Source organism: Ptiloglossa arizonensis, chromosome 6 (assembly GCF_051014685.1).
Source record: "Ptiloglossa arizonensis isolate GNS036 chromosome 6, iyPtiAriz1_principal, whole genome shotgun sequence".
Lineage (NCBI taxonomy): Eukaryota > Metazoa > Arthropoda > Insecta > Hymenoptera > Colletidae > Ptiloglossa > Ptiloglossa arizonensis.
This window is the reverse complement of record NC_135053.1, coordinates 24,654,565-24,672,165: the sequence shown is the minus strand read 5'-3', so window position 1 is coordinate 24,672,165 and position 17,601 is coordinate 24,654,565. Positions and strand designations below refer to the sequence as shown.

The 17,601-nt window shown below is 51.9% G+C and overlaps 1 protein-coding gene across 7 annotated transcripts in view; it reads right to left on the bottom strand.

The window, feature by feature from the left end:
* Positions 1-5,859: 5,859 nt before the first annotated feature.
* LOC143148348 (Krueppel-like factor 6) overlaps positions 5,860-17,601 on the bottom strand; it is a 371,579-nt gene continuing 359,837 nt past the window's right edge. For 6 of the 7 annotated variants that reach the window (XM_076314628.1, XM_076314624.1, XM_076314631.1 and 3 more), the window contains one exon: positions 8,221-8,534. In XM_076314628.1, coding sequence (XP_076170743.1) covers positions 8,359-8,534 — 176 coding nt within the window. In that variant the 3' untranslated portion in view covers positions 8,221-8,358. Of the gene's footprint in view, positions 8,535-17,601 lie in introns of all 7 variants that reach the window. The other variant, XM_076314629.1, reaches the window with a different exon arrangement.

The following is a 17,601-nucleotide window of genomic DNA, read 5'->3' as shown; positions in this document are numbered from 1 at the left end:
TCCGCTACTCCGTTGTACAAAATGTCGAGTCTTCGGAGAATTTTCAAATCAGCGCAAGTGTCTCGACCTTCGAGAGTGCGCGGTGAGTAAATTAGTCCCGATATTATTGGAAGGATGTCGTTTTATATTTCCTTTCTTTCTTTCGTTTTTGTTTTTGCTCTCGTTCGTTCGAAATATTTCCGTTTCCGCTGCACTATTTTCCCCGCGCTCTTTTCCGATGCGAGATTCGTCGAGCGACGGGTGTCCAATAATCGTATACGGTACGAGCATCGTCGAGACGGTTCTGGTCGCGCTGCTCGTCGATCCTCGCCCAAATTCGAAAAACGTGTACACGCTCGTTTCGCGAACGCACTCTTCTCCCGAGGGCATCACCGTTCGCCCGCGCGTATACGCGCGTGTACGTGCGTTCGATCCTCTCGCGTGTCGATACACCGGCCCACAGGGGTTACAAGGGCGGAGATTTTCGCGGAGGGGGTTCGGGGGAATCCCTGCGTGAACTTTCACCGGACAACGCCAAGAAGAACGGCGTCGAGAGACGTTTCCTCGTGGTGATCGATAATAGCCTCGGGGATCGACGACCGAGGGACCGGGTTCTCGTGGTCGAGAACGACGAATTACCGCGCGAACAATCGTCCCCTTTATCGAAAAGCTGAACGTCGATGGATCCTGAACGATAATTCCGGTCGATACGTTACGATGCTTCGCGATCGTGGAAATCATCTTCTCCGTGGCTCTGGGTAGCGTTCGATCAGTTCCAAGGGAAGCGGAAATTTTCTCTATCGATTCGTTTGCGATACGATTCGTTAATTGCGATTTCAATCGTTCCACGTTTAGCGCCCAACTCGAAACGAGGAATCGAAGACGCGATGAAACAGCGTCTCTGTACAAGTAGAAGAGGAAATTACGCCGAGAGAAAGGAGCGACGGCTGCGCAAGCGCATTCTTCGTTTATTATATATAATTAATATTTCCCGGCGGCAAAAAAAGCTGCGATTACAAGACTCTCCTCGCGCTTGATCTCGTTCTCTCCGGTTCTCAAGCACGCGCGCCACTGTGTTTTTGTTCGTTCCGCATTGTCGTAATACAAAATACTCGCTTAAAGTTTCTCCGCGTCTTTTAGCGCGCAGGATCACACGTAATAAATCACATTATCATAATACGTTGATATTCACAATTATACAAATAGAGATGTATACACAACGAGGTACAGAATTCCAGAAAAAAGTGTCACACGCACGCTCACTCATTCCTACCCCCGCCCGTTCGATCGCTCCTCGTGTCGTCGTCGTCGATCTCGCTCCTCTCGTACCCTCGCATTCTTACCCCACCCCCACCCCCACCCCGGAATCGCACACGAAATTCGGACCCACTCGTTCGGTGAACGTTCATCCCCCCAATCGTACGGTACTCCTCTCGTGTAATGTAATTATTAATATACCTAAAACACACCGTTCGTTTTACGTACAAGAAGAAACGTCAATAATCGACAGTTGATCGTGGCTAAAACATAGAGCGCTGTCGCATGCCTGTATAAAATCCCTAAAAATACTATATACCCTACCAATGAATTGTGTTGGATGACAATAGTGACTATGCTGGTTGACTGTTGGCTGGTTTTCTTTTTTTCTTTTTTTCCCATTCTCGAGATCGATTTCGGGCTCGCGCCGCGATTCTTTCCCCCCGTTCGAATCGAAACCCTTTGTCCGCCCCCGCCCCGAAAATAGTCCCGTTGGAAATTAAAACCGCGATCCACGGGGACGAGTCGCGAAACCGCGTACTAGCGGCGACCGCCACGAAGATCGACTCGCGTTTTGCCGAAATCGTTCGGTTCCATTTTGTTAGGCCTCGAGGTGGATCGACGACGGAACGTCGTCGGTTCCCGTGTACCTCGTGAAAAGCGAGTTTCTAACGGAATGCATTGTTTGCCTCTCACCCTTCCAACCCCCGTCTATCCTCCCGAATCGTCTTCTCTCCCTGTTGCACGCGATCGAATTCGTTTCGTCTCGCGTCACGGTCGAATTCCCTTCGTTCGTCTTAGCTCCCCCTCCCACCCTTTTCTCTCTCTCTCGTTTCGCACCCTCTTCGCGCACGGTTCGCATTCGCGCGTAAATATTCTCCGTTCGCGTACGCGTTACGAACTCGCGCGACTTCTCGGTCGCGCATCGTAAACCCGTCGCGATGGGGCGAAAAGATTCGCGTCGATGTGTCACGCGTTCTTCGCGTCTCTACCCCCGCAATCCCTCTCCACGCAACCCTGTCGCGGTGGACGAACAAACGCATACATCCCACGGCTCGCGATTAACTTTTCGTTTTGGCTCCCGTTCCAAGTGTTTCTTCTCGTGTGTGTATGTACGTGTGTGCGTGTGTGTATGTGTGCGTGCGTGTTGCGCGTACGCTGCGTGTGTGGCGTGTATCGTTTTCTGTTTCGTGTGTGTGCATCGTGTAAGATGAAATAGAGACACGGAGAAGGACGGACGCCTCTTAATACACTGCGCCCTTGTGGTTCTGTTTTGTTCTTTGTTTTACTTAACTCGTTGCACGATTTTTACAAGTCTTTAAATCCCAAAGGTCACTTTTTAAAAATATAGGTATCTCTCGACTTTGTTTACTTTGTTTCCACCCCCCCGTCCCACTGTTGCTCGAAAACGTCAGGCTCCCCACCCTCGCTTTCTCGTCCTCGTGCGTTCACCCTATCGCACACCTCGTGCGACCCTTTCGTTTTTTTTCATCGTTTCGTCTCTTCTTCTCGTTCTTCTCTAGCCCACATTCTCGCACGCTCGCTCGCTCGCACTCTCACTCACACTTTTATCACACGGAACGTCGACCGAGCGTACAGTGGTACGACGATCGTTTTCCCTTTCGTTATTTACTTAAATCACTTCTAACGACTCAATTCCCCGAAAAATAGCGGTTCGTAACGCGTCGGAATTCCTGCCCCTGTTTTCGCGCGATGCAAGAGGGTCCGGTGTCTGGCACTGGAAATCGATTTTACAAGCGGTCTTCTTACTTTACGAGGTCGAACGAACCGATCGATTCTTTTGCTCACATTTTCCACGAACTTATAATTTCCGGAAAAACGTGTCTCTGAAATGGTAAGTCGAAATTCGAAGAATCGACAAAGTTACGGCCTTTGAACGACGCCCTCGCGGCGAAACACGGTTCGTTAAAAAAAGTGCGCTACCGTACTCGAAACTACCGAACGGTCGCCTCGCATCGCTCCAATTCTTGATTAAATTAACACCCTCGCCATCCGTAACACCGACGATACATCGGCAACGAATTTCCACTTCCGTTCGCGGAGTCAAACGCTCCCGAACCGGCTACCAAACGCCGCGAGATTTTCTCTCTCGAAACACCCTACCACTGCCTCCACTTTCTACGACCCTTTTCACGACTTCCGCGTAACTGGCCCGTTTCCCGACAAAATTCTCTACAATTTCGCGAAATTTGACGGAGATGGTAGTTCGCACCGTTTCCCCCACCCTCCCTTTCCTATCGTTTCGTATCATTGTATTCTCTCTTCGTCCCCCATGTTGCACGAGAAATTATGCCGGTTGCGTTTCGTTTCTTCTCTCGCATCGTTTCTCTCGTTCTCTTGACCCTTTCTATCGTTCGCTCGTTCGCACGTTCTCTCTTTCTCTCTTCCTCTTTTTTCTCACACACGCTCTCTCTCTCTTTCTCTCTTTCTCTCTCTCTCTGTGCCACACACGCTGACTTTGTCGCTTCCGCTCAAAGTCCTGCAACTTACGGTTACTATACAACATGACTGAAAATAGCTTAGACCACAATAATACAATTACAATCGTGCCGCGTCCATGTATTATCCGCTTTTAACGCGTTCGTCATTCGTTCGTTTACCACTTAGTTCGTTTCTCTTCTCTATGTATATACGTTTCACTTTCCTCGTATCCGTTCCTTTCGTTCCGAATACTCGTTAGTATCTTGCTCCTCGCCGTTTACCTCGACCCTTATTGTACGCGAATATCATAAAACACTTATGTCCACTTATCGTACCTCGTACAACGATACAGCATCTTCTAAAACGTTGCTTAGAGTTTCTCTTAGGTACTTACACCTCTATCTATGTATATCCACCTATCTATATTTATAGACTTTTTTTTCTTTTATATATAATAATTCTTTTTAACACCACCCGACCCCCTACCCCTTTTCGTTCCCCTCGTCTCTCGCTCTCTCGTTCTTTCTCGCTATCTTTCTCTCTCTCTCTCTCTTGCTCGCTCTCGCTCTCTCTCTCACGCGCGCTCTCTCTCTCTCTCTCTCTCGTTCTCGCTCTCTCTCCGTCTCTCGCTCTCGCTCTTTCTCTCTGTCCATCTATTTTGTCTGCCTATCTAAGGTGTCTATCTAACGGTCTAGCTATCCATCTATCTATCTAAACTTCTAACTACCATTTATTAGTTCTTAAGGTGTCCAGCGCTCTCGCTTTATTACCTGCTTAGTTAATTACACGTGCATCGGTGCGCTCCTGTTCTTCCGTTTTCGGTTCGCGTCGTTCCAACTTTTAAAACAATGCACTCGCGTTCCGTTTCGTTCGAACGTTCGTTACGTATACACGTGTACACACGCGCGCGTAAATAGATTTATAGACGCGTGTATATACATTTGTATACGTAGATTATACATCTACAGGGTTTCGTTGGTCGTCGGGATGGAAACGCGCGAAACGCTCGTCGCGCGATCGCGCTTACCGCTCGTTAGCTCGACCTCTTCGGCTCTCGACCCCTCTTCGTCTCCCGTCCGCGGCCTTCGATTAACTTCGTTTCGCGATCGTTGCCGACTACGACGCGGCTACGGATTTTTCTTCGATCCTCGGCTAGGATCGAGAGAAACGACGAGCGGAGACTCTCCGTAACGAGTGGCGCTCACGATCGAGCGGACGAGCATCGTTTTCGTATCCTCGTTTCACCTCGCCTACCAGAGACAAAGAAACGGAAAAAAAATATAGAGAAAAAAAGTGTGATCGGGACGTCCTCGAAACGCCGCACGATACCTCGCAATATATATATGGCTATCAAAAAGACATCTGTTTCTCTCTCACACGCACGCGCACACACACATACGCTCTATCCCTCTCTCTCAGCCCTCTTTCGCTCGTTCGCTCTCTTTCCCTCTTTCTCTCGTTCTCGCAACCCTCGTTTATCCTAAATCTTGTAAATGCTGCGTATATATATTTACTTTATTTATAATTATCCGTGAACATGGTAACAAATAATAAAACACTGACAAAAATTGCACAATATACAAACTTAGTGTTCTGCTCTCGTCTTATCTCTTCCCCGTGGATTCGTCCGTGTTCGTTGAACTCCCACAACCCCTCCCCACCCCACCCCCGACCCAGTTCCCTTAACCCCCCACCCCCCTGGTTCAATCGATTTGGAACACATTCTCTCGCGAGAAAAACAGAACACTCGCATGCACGCGCCTCCTCGACGCGTTTCACTCGCTCACGTGCAGCAGACACATTGAATTTACTCGCGCGCGCAAACATACACACACGCACGCACGCACGCACGCACGTACGCGCGCACACACACGCACGCTCGCTCGCTCGCTCGCTCGCTCGCGCAGCCACGCGCTCGTGTCAACGTCGCGTCGACACTCTCGTCAGTCAGACTTACTTAGTAGGTACAGTATGGTTTACATTCTACGTGCGTTATCAGTTAATTTATTTGGCCACTGAACATTTAAAATTTAGTTTTCTTTTCCCCTTTTATCTTCGTTTTGCATCGACCGAACCTCGGCCGCTCTTGCGCCGTCCTCAGGTAAAGATTAGTCTTCTTAAGCGGTAAAACGATCCTCCGCGGCGCCCCCCCCCTCCCCTCCCCAGTCCCTCCCTCGCCACGATCGCTCGCTTCTCGGGTACGATCGTTATCGTTATTACTACGTTGCTACTCTATTTTGTTCAGCTGTTCTCGCTCGAGGAGCGATACCGGTCGTTCTTCGTTCGTCGGTTCTGCGTTATCCCTTCTCCCATCCTCGACCAGGCCCGATTCGATTCGATTCGATTCGTTTCTCGGCCCACCCGCGTGATGTCCCGTTCCCGCCGATACGTTCGAAGAATCGACGATCAGCGAAGACGAAGCGCTCTCTCCGATCGGGAATCGTCGGCGTCCCCTCGAAAGCCGAACGCGAGGCTCGCCGTCCGGGTTCCGGTTCGCGCGTGCTCGCTCGCCAACGCGAGAGGGGGGTGGCGCGCCCGGTTAGGGGGCCGAGTCTGACGCGTGGAAACGGTTCTAGAGCTTTGTGCGGAATGTTGCCCGTTTATTTTGTTCCTTATGTATAATATATATATTGTTTCGGTGAGTAAGACGAGAATATTAAAAAATATATATATATTTCATTTATTTCTGTTGAGCCTCCGACGTGAATCTTCTACCCCCCGCACCGTGCGCGACACCCGCCACCCGCCACCCGCCACCGGCGCTTGCGCGCGCGTTTACAACCGCGACAAGTAAAACGAACAGGAGAACGTCGCCTAGAAAGCAATCGTACAAAAGTACAAAGTCGGATTCCGTATTTTAGTTTTTCCTCGTTTCGTTAAAAACCCGTAGGACGACGCGCGCCGCTGCCTGGAAACAAGCCCCGTTTCTCTCTCGAAATTTCCAAAAACGAGAGACTCCTCTCGGCGCTCCACCGTATCCCGTGGCACGGGACCACCGTGCTCGTACCCCGCCTCGACCTCGATCTCGGTCGAGGTGAGAGCGCCGAGGAGTTTCACTCGTCGCGGGAAATCGCTCGCGAGTCCATCGACGAGCGAAACGATCGTCGCGAGATTTTTCCGCTGGTTCGCCGCGTCCGAACCGAGCGACGGGAACGAAAGACCACGAGGGGCATGGACGGGGCCGTGGTGGAGGTTGAGAAGCTCCAGGGAAGATGGGAGGGAGGTGTGGGGGAGCCTCGCGATATAATTCGCACTGTAAATTCGGGATTAGCGCGCGACACGGTAAACTTTGCTCCCAATCGAAACTGGCCGAAATCACGTATTCAATTACGGGGCTCGTCCCGCTGCTCGCCTCCACCCAACCACCCCCCCGGGCCCCCTTCTCCGCCAACGGTCGCCCCCGCGCGTACCCGTTACTCGCCAGCCCCCGCTCCGCGAACACAATTTCGATTATCGCGTACCCCGCGTTCGAAGCGATACGAAAGCTCGAAAAACGCCGTGCGCGTTATTTCGAACGCGGTTTTCCGGTTCGCCGGACAAAGAGAGAGTGAGAGAGAGAAAGAGAGAAAAAGAGAGAGAGAGGGAGAGACGACGCCGCGTGTACGCGTCTGAGAGAAGACTGGGGGGTGGTGTTTGAGTGGCTGGTGGGGAAGAAACGAAGGAGACAGGAAAATAACGTTTGGCACCGACAGACAGCGTATTATTGTCCTCGCGAACCGGGTACACTCCTCGATCGTTCGTTCGAACTGGTCGCGACGCGCATAATCGACGGCTCGGTTCCACGGAGTCCACCGCGTGCTACCTACCGACCGGCTCTCGGTTCCGGGAATTCGACCGTTTCTTTTTTTTTTCTTTTTTCGTTTCTTTTTTTTTTATTTTCTTTTTTTTCGTCACGGGGGAGGCACGGACGGCTTGCGAGAATCGCGCGTGCCCCGAGCGTTGATATCTGTTTTTTTGTCCCGTCCCGAATCCCGGTGCCTCGACGGCGAGCTGTAGCCGAGACGGCTGGAAATCTCCGACGGTGCAAGCGGGCGATCTTAGAATTTAATGAATTGGCAGTGATCTCGGTCACGGGTACGAGAACTCCTCGCGCTAGTTCCCCGGAGAGCCGCTCGTGTCCCAGAGGCTCCCAATAGGTCACGGGTCCCCGCGCGCGATCGTCGCTCGACCCCCGCTCGTCCTCTCTCGGTCGCTCCGCGTCGCCTGGAGAACACCGTCTCGAGTTTCCAGCTTCGTTATTTCACCCAGTTTTTCGCCTACGGTCGAACGGTTCGCGTATCGTACGTCGCAAGTCGAACGCGATACGCGATCCCCCTCCTCTCGACGTCGATGGAATCGCTCGAGGGGACGCGACCGCCACCGGAAGTGGACGTTCTCCAGCGCCCTTCCCCCTCTCTCTCACTCTCTCTCTCTCTCTTTCTCTCTCTCTCTCTATCGTTCTTTCTCTCGTTCTCGGTCTCGCTCGCTCCCGTTGTTCGTCGATTCCCAGTTCATCGAGCGATCGTCACCACCGACGTGTCGCGCGCGGATGCGTCGCTTCGTCGTCGGGGGGGTTGGTGTCCGTGGAAGAAACGCGATCGCGGGGACTCCTCTCCGGTGGTACCCTCGGGTCAGGATGGAGCCTCGCGCGTCCCTCCTGGACAGCTACGCGCGTCGAGGACCGCTCGCGGGGACGATCGATTACACGTGTCTCTTCATGTGGAGGGCTAGGTGATCGCTGCGCGAGAAGCATCGGTCGCAATGCCGGCACTTGAACGGTTTCGCGCCGGTGTGCTTGCGATAGTGGCGCGTCAGCTCGTCGGAGCGCGCGAATCGCCACTCGCAGCCTTCCCAGCTGCACTTGTACGGCTTCTCTCCTGGAACAGAACAAAATGGAGGCGTTAGGTTTCGCTCGTTGCTTCGATTCGAGTCGTCCAAGCGACTACACCTTGCGCGAACGGATCCACGCGAGTGGGTCGAAAAACCACTACTTTTTCAAAGTTACGAAACATTCCTACACCGAACTACGAGTCTAATAAATTCTGAGGATTTCAATTCGTGGAAAAATGACGACCGACGTATATTCTTCAAAGTATCGTCAAACTTCCTCGTTTCTTTGTTTCGAACGATTCGACGGACGTTAACGAAAGCCACGACTCCCCTCCGATGACGTGGGTCGCTAATCAACATAATAGGAGACAGCGGGACCAGTGCTCGATACTATCACCGTCGGCAGTCTAATAAACTTCACGAACGCCTACGTCGTAACCGGGCCGATATTCCGCGACGCAATGCTCCGGTGGTCGAATGGGGTTTTACCGTTCGGAACACGCGCGTCTACCCTTAAAATTACTAAAACCAAGGGGTGCATATAAAATTCTCCCGTCTCCGGGATGGCGGATCGACGATAAAACCGCGTACGGGTTAAAGGCGGCACGTGTGCACCGCCGCGGACACGGCCGCCATCGCGGTACGAGAGTGCCGGGCTGGCAGAGAACGGGCGACGACGCATTATTAACCCGTAAATAATCTATTCGGTAATGCGTAAAGTGACTGGCGCTGATGAGACCGCGGCGCAGGAACGGAAAACGCGGGTGGTTGCCACCTGTGGCGCTTTGCTCGTCGTCACCGACGCACCGCCAGACTTCGACGACGTGGAAAAAAAAGCGGCGGAGGAAAGGAACGAACGGAGCATCGGGTGGGGCTGGATGCGCAACGAGGAGAGGCGTTGATACGTCGAACCTTTCGATTTCCGCGGAACGACGATCCACGGAACGAAGGACGGCCTCGAAACGCAACGGGAGAACTGTCAGCGCGAGGTGTCTCGGATCTCGCGATCCGATTTTCGAGTAAATAAAACGTCGCTCAAAATGTAAGTCGGAACTCGAGAAATCTCGGCGGTGATCTCAGAATTTCCCATTAAAGCGCGAAAAACTTGTAGGAGCCCTGTCTTCGCGAACGTAACGACACCCGTAGACTCGGGGTGAACGACTCGAGAAATCGAGGATGCTCCCGAGGACTCCGTGGAACGCGGTTCAAGCTTCGACGATTCCGCGTCGAAAGGTTCTCAGGGGGCGGATAGGTGCTGAAAATATTTTCCCCGGGTAGAAGGGGTGGGCCGTACGAACGTATCCGGTGTTCCGATCGAGGCTGGTGGCTGCGTGCGGTGTTCTTTCGTAAAAGCGGACGTAAAAAGAAGACCCTAATGACAGCCGCGAAAGTTACGACGATATAAACGCGGCGTATAAAACCACGGTATAAAACGTTTGACATCTACACCGGCCGGCTCTGCACTCGATGAATTAAAAAGAAGAGCGGGGGAGGGGGACACCGGAACGGCGTGCTTTCGCGCGACTGGCATTCGCGCGCGAACCGGTGTTTTTATTGTCGCGTGCCCGTTCCCGGGAGACGGGAACGCGTCGCGTGTAATTTAGAAGCGGTAATATCTCAGCCGTGTAACCTGCTGCGAACGCGCCGAACCGATCCGAGAACAAAATTTACGCAAACGTTCTTCTCTTCCGCCCCCGTCGTTATCGTCGACGATTAACGCGCTGGAACACTCTTTTCGTCGATTCCTCGTTCGCGAGAGGTTCTCTTTCTCGACGATGCGTTTCACGAGTACGCGCGAAAACGTCCCGATGACTTTCGATCTCACTGCTATCTCGATACTTTCGACCGAACGTAAACTTTGATCCAGATTTTCGTCGATAACATTTCGATCGGTGTATTCTCCGCGCTTGGAACATTATCGTAAACAGGATGCTTGGATTTTATGCGCGATTCAAGTCGAATCGGCGATGAAAACGTCGCAGGATCGATTTCCTCTCCTGTCGTCCGTATAAGCGTTTCTTCTCGAAACGATTCCGCGAGCAAAGCGAGACTCGTTGATTTTTTTTATTCAAAAACAACGTACACCCGTTTACTCGGTACTTGCCGATTTCGTCGATTCGATTCCTCCGAAAGAATTCGATCGTTTCGCGAAAAGGCAACGTCCCGGTGGTGAAGGGGGGCGGTGGAAGTCGAGAAAAATTTCTAGCGCGCTTCGCGTTACCCCGCGAACTTGTTCCGAGAGCGCTCGTCTTTTTCAACGTGCTCCGTCTACCGTCGTGAAAGGTGACGGCGACAAATCCAGCCCGGACGTGGCGACGCATAACCAAATCCAATCCCACCCCTGCGATCCATCCCCTGCCAGCCCTCGTTCGTGTCACGAGCCGGCTCCTTCGACAGAGACACCCGACGCGGACGGAAACCGCGACTTTTCCGAAAAATACGGCGCTCACGTACTCGACACCTCGCGCGTCTCCGTTAAACCCTCTCCAGGGCCGAACCTCGCTCTCTCACCGTCGCTCGTCCTCGCGCGTACGGACATCGGCCCGGAGAAACGGCGCTACGGATGAACGTCGACCCTCCCTTCGAGTACGCGGGGAAATTGCCGGCAGTCGCGAGCGAAGAAGAGGAATTCCCCGAACGATGAGGACAAACCGTCTCCGGTCTACGGTAGCTCGAACTACGCGAATATATTACGGGCTGGCGGCGTGACGAAAAGAACGATCGTTCTCGTGAACGCGGAGTATCGAAGAAGCGTCGCCGCTTCCACGGAGGGAAATCGAGTTTCGCGGCACGAGGACGCGCGACGCTTTCGAAACGAAACGCTCATTGTCATTCCGGAAACGCGGTTCCGTTCAGGGGCGGGTTTGCGCCCCGTTTTTCGGACAGGCACAATGGTACTTTCGATGGTTACGGCCCCGGGCATTAACGAAACTGCGCCACCGGTTGGTAGCAGGCGGCGACGGTTTTTGTTAAACGCCGATGTGCTTTTCCGCTCGATCGCCGCGAAAGGTAGCTCTGTTTTGTTACGTTCCGCGACGCGTGTTCGTGTTTTATTCGCGATGGAAGCACCGACGGGCTACGGGAAATTATAGACCGCGCCGCTCTACAAAGTGATTTCGGAAACCGGGACGAGCTACGGTACTTTATCTCTAAAGCGTAGGCGGAGGAGGATGGCGAACCGAGCAAAAAGTTGAGCGGTTCCGAGGCTCTGTCTCCCTTGTAATGCGACTTTGTTTTCGAACGCGACCTTGCGAGCGTGACTGGCGGAAAACGATGCGCGAGTCTCTTGCTCCGCGCGTAGGATCAGCGAGAAATTTCTAACCCCACTATTTTTTTTTGTTTAATTATGTATAAGTAAAAGTTACCAGACTTTCGATAAGAAACGGAGTTATTAGGTTCGTCGTTACATTTTTCTAAAGACGGTACTACCGTTTGACGAACGTGCGTAAAGTTTCGCGTAGATTTGTCGACTCGTTCGTATACTTACAGTTGTTCAAAGTCGAAATATCGTAACGTTTATTTACAATGGAAGCCGGTGTACTCCAACGAGGACACGCTACCACTGTATCGACTTCGGGTCACATTTCGCGAAAATTCGTCGCGAAAAGCGGCGCAGTACTCGTACTCTTGTTTTCGTGGCTAAGAAAAGTTCGAGGACCCGCGAGGAAATAATCTCATTGTTCGGTCACGAGTGCGGAACCACCGCCCCCTGGCGACGTTACAAAAAACGTACGTATAAGAATCCTCGTACTTCTTCATCGTCCCAATTCCGTTATTCTTGCCCGACAACTCCGTCGCGGGCAGAAGTACAATAGCAAATTCTGCTCGAGTAAACATTCCACCTTTCCCTCGACCAAAATAGTACCTTTCGTTCCGCGCTTTTACTCGACCAACAATCTCCACCTTCGCTGGAGAAAGATCCATGGCCGGTCTCTCCCCTGTTCCCACCGTCGGCCTCCACCCCTGTACGCGCTCGGCGAAAAAAGCCGACGGCCGAAACGCTTCGTTGGAAAAATCCAGCACCGCGAGCGAAATTACAGAAAAATCTGCAGGGCTATTACACGTGCAATTAAATAAAATAAAATGGGAAAAAAAAACCCCCGGTAAAAAAGAAGAGAGGAAAACTCTACGGTCGACGGGTTCCGCCGCCTCTTTGCCCACCCCCGTTGCCCCCGTAGCGCGTGCACACGGGTCCCGTCGAAAAAGCGAATTGAATTTCGAGTAACCATGGCGACTGCGTGACGGAACGAAACGACCGCGACCGGTCGTGCGGCGAGTGTACGCGTCGCGTCGCCTCGCGTCGCGTCGCGTCGCCTCGGTCAACTTCGACGCGTATGCGTTTCGAAACGAGCGAGAGTAACGCCGCGTGTGCGTGTTCACGCCCGGAGGAACGGCCAGGTGAACGACGCCTGCACTGGGCTACGTGTAGGTGCATCGTGCATTGCGCATTTTATCGCCGCGTAATGGCCTCGCGGCGGTTCGTTACCACCTACGTAATAAAGCCATATTAAACAGGCCGGCTTAAAGTGTTAAACCTACCCCCTGTCCCCCTTACGGCCTCGCTCTTGCGTCCCAACCCTCGTTTCCCCTTTTGTTGCTAAACGACGCCACCCAGGCAACCCCCTGCCCTCCCCCTTCACCACCGTCGTTTGTTTCGCACGAATATCGGCCGCCTGTTTATCTCCTTCGTTGCCGCGATCGCGTGGGAAACTGTGCGTGCGTGCGTGCGTGCGTGCGTGTCTGCGTGCCTGCGTGCGTACGTGCGCGCGCGCACCGTTCGAAGAATCGGGGGTAATTTCTTCCCCGCGAATAGGGGAAGCCACGCTATTGTTCGGCAACCCCGTGGACGTGAAATTGCTTTCGCGTAACACGGACTGCTTACCTCGCGCGGTTCTCGTTCACAGGTGCAATTTTTACTCGGGTAAACCGCCGGTTCGGAATTCCGGACTTGAAACTTCGAGGGTGAACGCGTTTTCCAAAACGCCGAGTACCGGGGTATCGCGACGGAACGAAAGAAAGAAGGAACTCGATCGGAAGAAGTTGTTTCGACGTTGCTGTTTTACCTCGATACTTTCGTTCGTGTGGCGAAATGGTTTACCGATCGTAGAACCCTCGACTATCGACCGGAAAGATCGAGTCGTCGTCCATCGGACACCGAGCACCCATCAACGGTGGTCGAACGTTCGTAAAGATTTTCTCATACGCGACAACTACCACTACGTTAAACCCAGTGCAACGTTCGCGACTAGGAGCCAAACCGAAACATTGTACTCGCCAAAGTCTTCGTTACGGTATAAATAGCGAGTGACGAGAACGTGGCGCGCAATGCTAGTCGGCAGCAGCTGCTTTCACGTAGTCCTCGAGAACTTTGTTCGTCCCTTCGTCGGGTGGAACGATTTTTCCTCGTCCTTCCATCCGACGTTCCTCGAGAGGTCTGAGTGGGTCGGTATTGCGTCGATATGTCAGTCCGTCCCGGGCAATGTGTGTTCGCCGTCTTTGCATTTTATTAAGTCCGCCGCCGGCGACGATGTACAGGGTACCTTCCGTCATGTCGCCCGGGGGATAGGACAACCGGAATTTATGGCCGTGGATTCCGTATCCGGCTCTCTCTCTCTCTCTCTTTCTCTCTCGCTTTTCACATCCGTAGACGTTCCGCGCGTGAAACGTTTCCAGGAGAAACGCGTCTAATACCAAAGGGCGTTCCGCAGATACGCGTGACGGATCGTTCGGGTTTCGGAGCTGAAAGTTCTCGCGAGACGAAAGATTTTCGACGAGGACGCGCCGCGAACGGACAAAGTAAAATTTTTTTACAACTTCGACGGGACCGCGAGATCCCGATGGAGATACTCCGAGGATGTACGAAGGACGTTGCTCGAAAATCTTGGAGGAACTTCGTAACTGTGGCAACCTTTCGCGGTTCGATTTCCAGCCTCCCGATTCTAGGGGGTAACTCGCGACGAACGCTGCTATCGAGACGTTTGGGCGATTTAATCCGAAAAAATCACTCTTGAACGTAGAATCGAACTTTACGGGCACTCGTTCCCGAGACAATTGGCTCGAAAAATACGACAGCTGCGCGCGCGTTTTTCGCAAGTGACTCGAACATCGATTTTCGCGACGACGGAGTCGCGAGAGAAAAAAGTAGTCGCTCCGTGATTTCGATCTATTTTCGCGCGCGGAATGGTACGTTTCTTCTCGTACGTGTCGTTGGAAAAATTTACACGGTTTCGATGTATCGATTATTCTCGCTTCTTGCTCCTCCCTCGTCGGATCGCTTGGATTAAAATTGTCGTCCAGAGAAGAAGGAAAGATTGAATTTTTCATTCTGCGCGGAACGCGCGGAAAGAGCGGAAATACGAAATGCAATTTTCACCGAACGACGGTTTCTTCGTTCGACGCGCGTTGACGGAAAATGTCGAACAAGAGTGGATACACAATGGCTGCGAAAATATTCGCGAGGCGTTACTTGGAAGGAATCAGCGCGTCGTCAAAAATCAAGTTCTCGAACGTCACGGATCGAGGCAACGCCGGAAACGGAATATTTTCTTACCGAATAGTTTCCGGCGATTTTGAATATGTCGCCGAAAACAAATTTTTCGAACAATTTATACCGCTCCCGATCGAACGCCTCGATGGAAGATTTTCAATTTTCGAGGAAAAATCGGAAACCAACGTTCGGAAAAAGTTCACGCGTTTGAGTGAAACCGAGTCACCGAACGAACGAGAGGGACTCGGACTTTCTCGATTTTCTTTGAAGAAATATCGCGGAGTATAAAGCAGTAATGGTTTTTTTTCTTCTTTTTCTTCAAAGGAATTGCAGGTTCCACAAAACGGGAGTAGATTTTCTACAGCTGCGCACATCTGTGCTGAGAACACTTTATTCCACAGTCAAATTAATGCCAGAAAAAGATCGCGGAAATTACTCCGACACGAGGTTCTCGCATTAGACTTTAACTTCTCCTCGGACCTTTCGCGAGAGAAATTTAAAGAAGAAAGACCGGCTGGATGTTAAAGGTGGACAGAAATTGAACAAACGTTGTATGCCGACGCGACACCGTGCGGTAAACGCGACAAAGGATGGGAATATTTTCCTAGGGAAACTACGTTGCAAGGTAGAAACGACACAATTTGCAACATTCTACGGGCGGGGAATAGCCTTTAAATTTTCGAACATTCGACACGGCTCGAAGAACACGAGTCTTCTGCGAAAAAAATCGGCAAACGCGATGATTCTCGTCGTTCGAATTTTTCCAAGGTACGCTTCTTGCGCGATAGAAAGCCCGAAACGAAATTTAAATCGTGCAAAAGTTCCACGGCACGGAACACGGATTAATAAAAGGCAGGGACTCGTATCCGAAATTGCAAGGGCTATCTTGCAAGTTTACGCGATAGATCGTTCGGGCCAGCGCCGAATTTACGTTTCCCGTGAAACGAAGGGTTCCCGGGAATACGACTGGCGTTACCCTCGCCCAGATAGGGCCGGTATTTTATATTTTTTTTCGCCCGGTCTGCTCGAGGAACGAGGTTGTCAAACCCCACCTCTAATGGCGAAGGATCGGGAGAAATTTTTAGGGGACGACGTTGTTTCGCAGCCACTTTCTCGGGGACAAATTTTCTACGGGATCAAACGCGCCCCAGGACCGTACATTTTCTCGTGTGCAGAAATAGGATAGCCGAGCTATCGGAATGAAAAATGAAAAGGGATTTCCCGTAAAGAAGTATCGTCCACCCGGAAGAGAAGTATTTGTTCGAAGGTCGCGGCACTAACCTCGGAAACAGAGCACGTTTCCTCAGAAATAAAACGTCCCTCTTTTTACTAACGGAAAACAGTATTCGTGCTCGAGAAGGAAAAGCAACGGAATACGCTCGAAATCTCTGGCCTAAATTCCCAGCGAATCTTCGATATCTTTGAATTCGAGCGCGCGATTTAATAATTTCAGTAAAAATAGTTCCAATGTGACAATTTAAACCGCTGAAGACAGATCGAAGTCCTAGCTCGTAAAAGAACACAGCGTAGAGAAGCGTATACAGGGGATCGAATCTCTCTCGAGTTCGGCGTGTCCGAGCGCGGCTGGTACATATCACTGTGGACATCTTACGGACGACGTGGACGCCGTGGAAGCGTAGCTACGAAAAACCGAGTTATTTTCCAACAGAACGGAAGTATAATTGAAGAACCCTGGCCCGACTATCCCGCGAGCCGAACGAATTACGGAAACGTATCGATTGAAATATTCGAGTCGCGATCTCGCAAAGAGGATTCAATCTTTCATCGGTCTTGAGCGTTCGATCACGGCTGGTACATTCCACCGGTGTGTATCTCGGCAACGACCGTGCAGAGGCGGCGCGTTCTTTAATTGGTGTACCCTGCAAACCGTACGAATTACGAGAACTCAAAGTCGACGTTTTCGCAAAGGGAATTTAATCTGTTACGAGTCTGGCGCGTCTGATCCTGGCCGCTGTATTCTACTGCCGGCAACTTTGCTTACCACAGATTACGTGCCGCGCGTACTTGTACTTCCACGTTCGTTTATCTCGCGCGTTGAACGGCGTTCGATCGAACGAACCAACGACATCGAGGATTAATTTCGAGCACCGTCTCGAGAAACCGTGGGGAACATTTTTCGCGCGAAAGGTGAGCTCTTCGAGATTCGCGTCTCGATGGAAACCGTCGAAGAAGGCTCGTTGGTGAAAAAGAAAATTCGAGCGTAGTTTTCGATCGATGGCGAAACGCGCGATTTTCTTACTCGCGCGAGCGGGGTAACGCGTACAGCCGGTTCTTGGCTGCTTGTTTCCGTGGCAGCGGTATCGAGTACGGTTAGAGATAGCAGGTTCCTTGTGTTGTGAACTGCGGTTCCGCTGTCAACTGTACCGAGAACTTTGACGACGTTTCCAATTGTTTGCGGTGGGGGAGTCCCGACACTCGGCACGGGGACGGGCTCCTAACTTCCCCGCGATCACGTGTTCCGAACAGTGCCCGAGGTGCGAATCTATATACACAAGTATCCGTACAGACACACGACCTACGCGCGTACATACGCGCACGCACATGTGTGCCTAGGTACACGTGGGAGCGGCTCTGCGGAGAGCAGCTATAATCTAAAGCCGAACAAA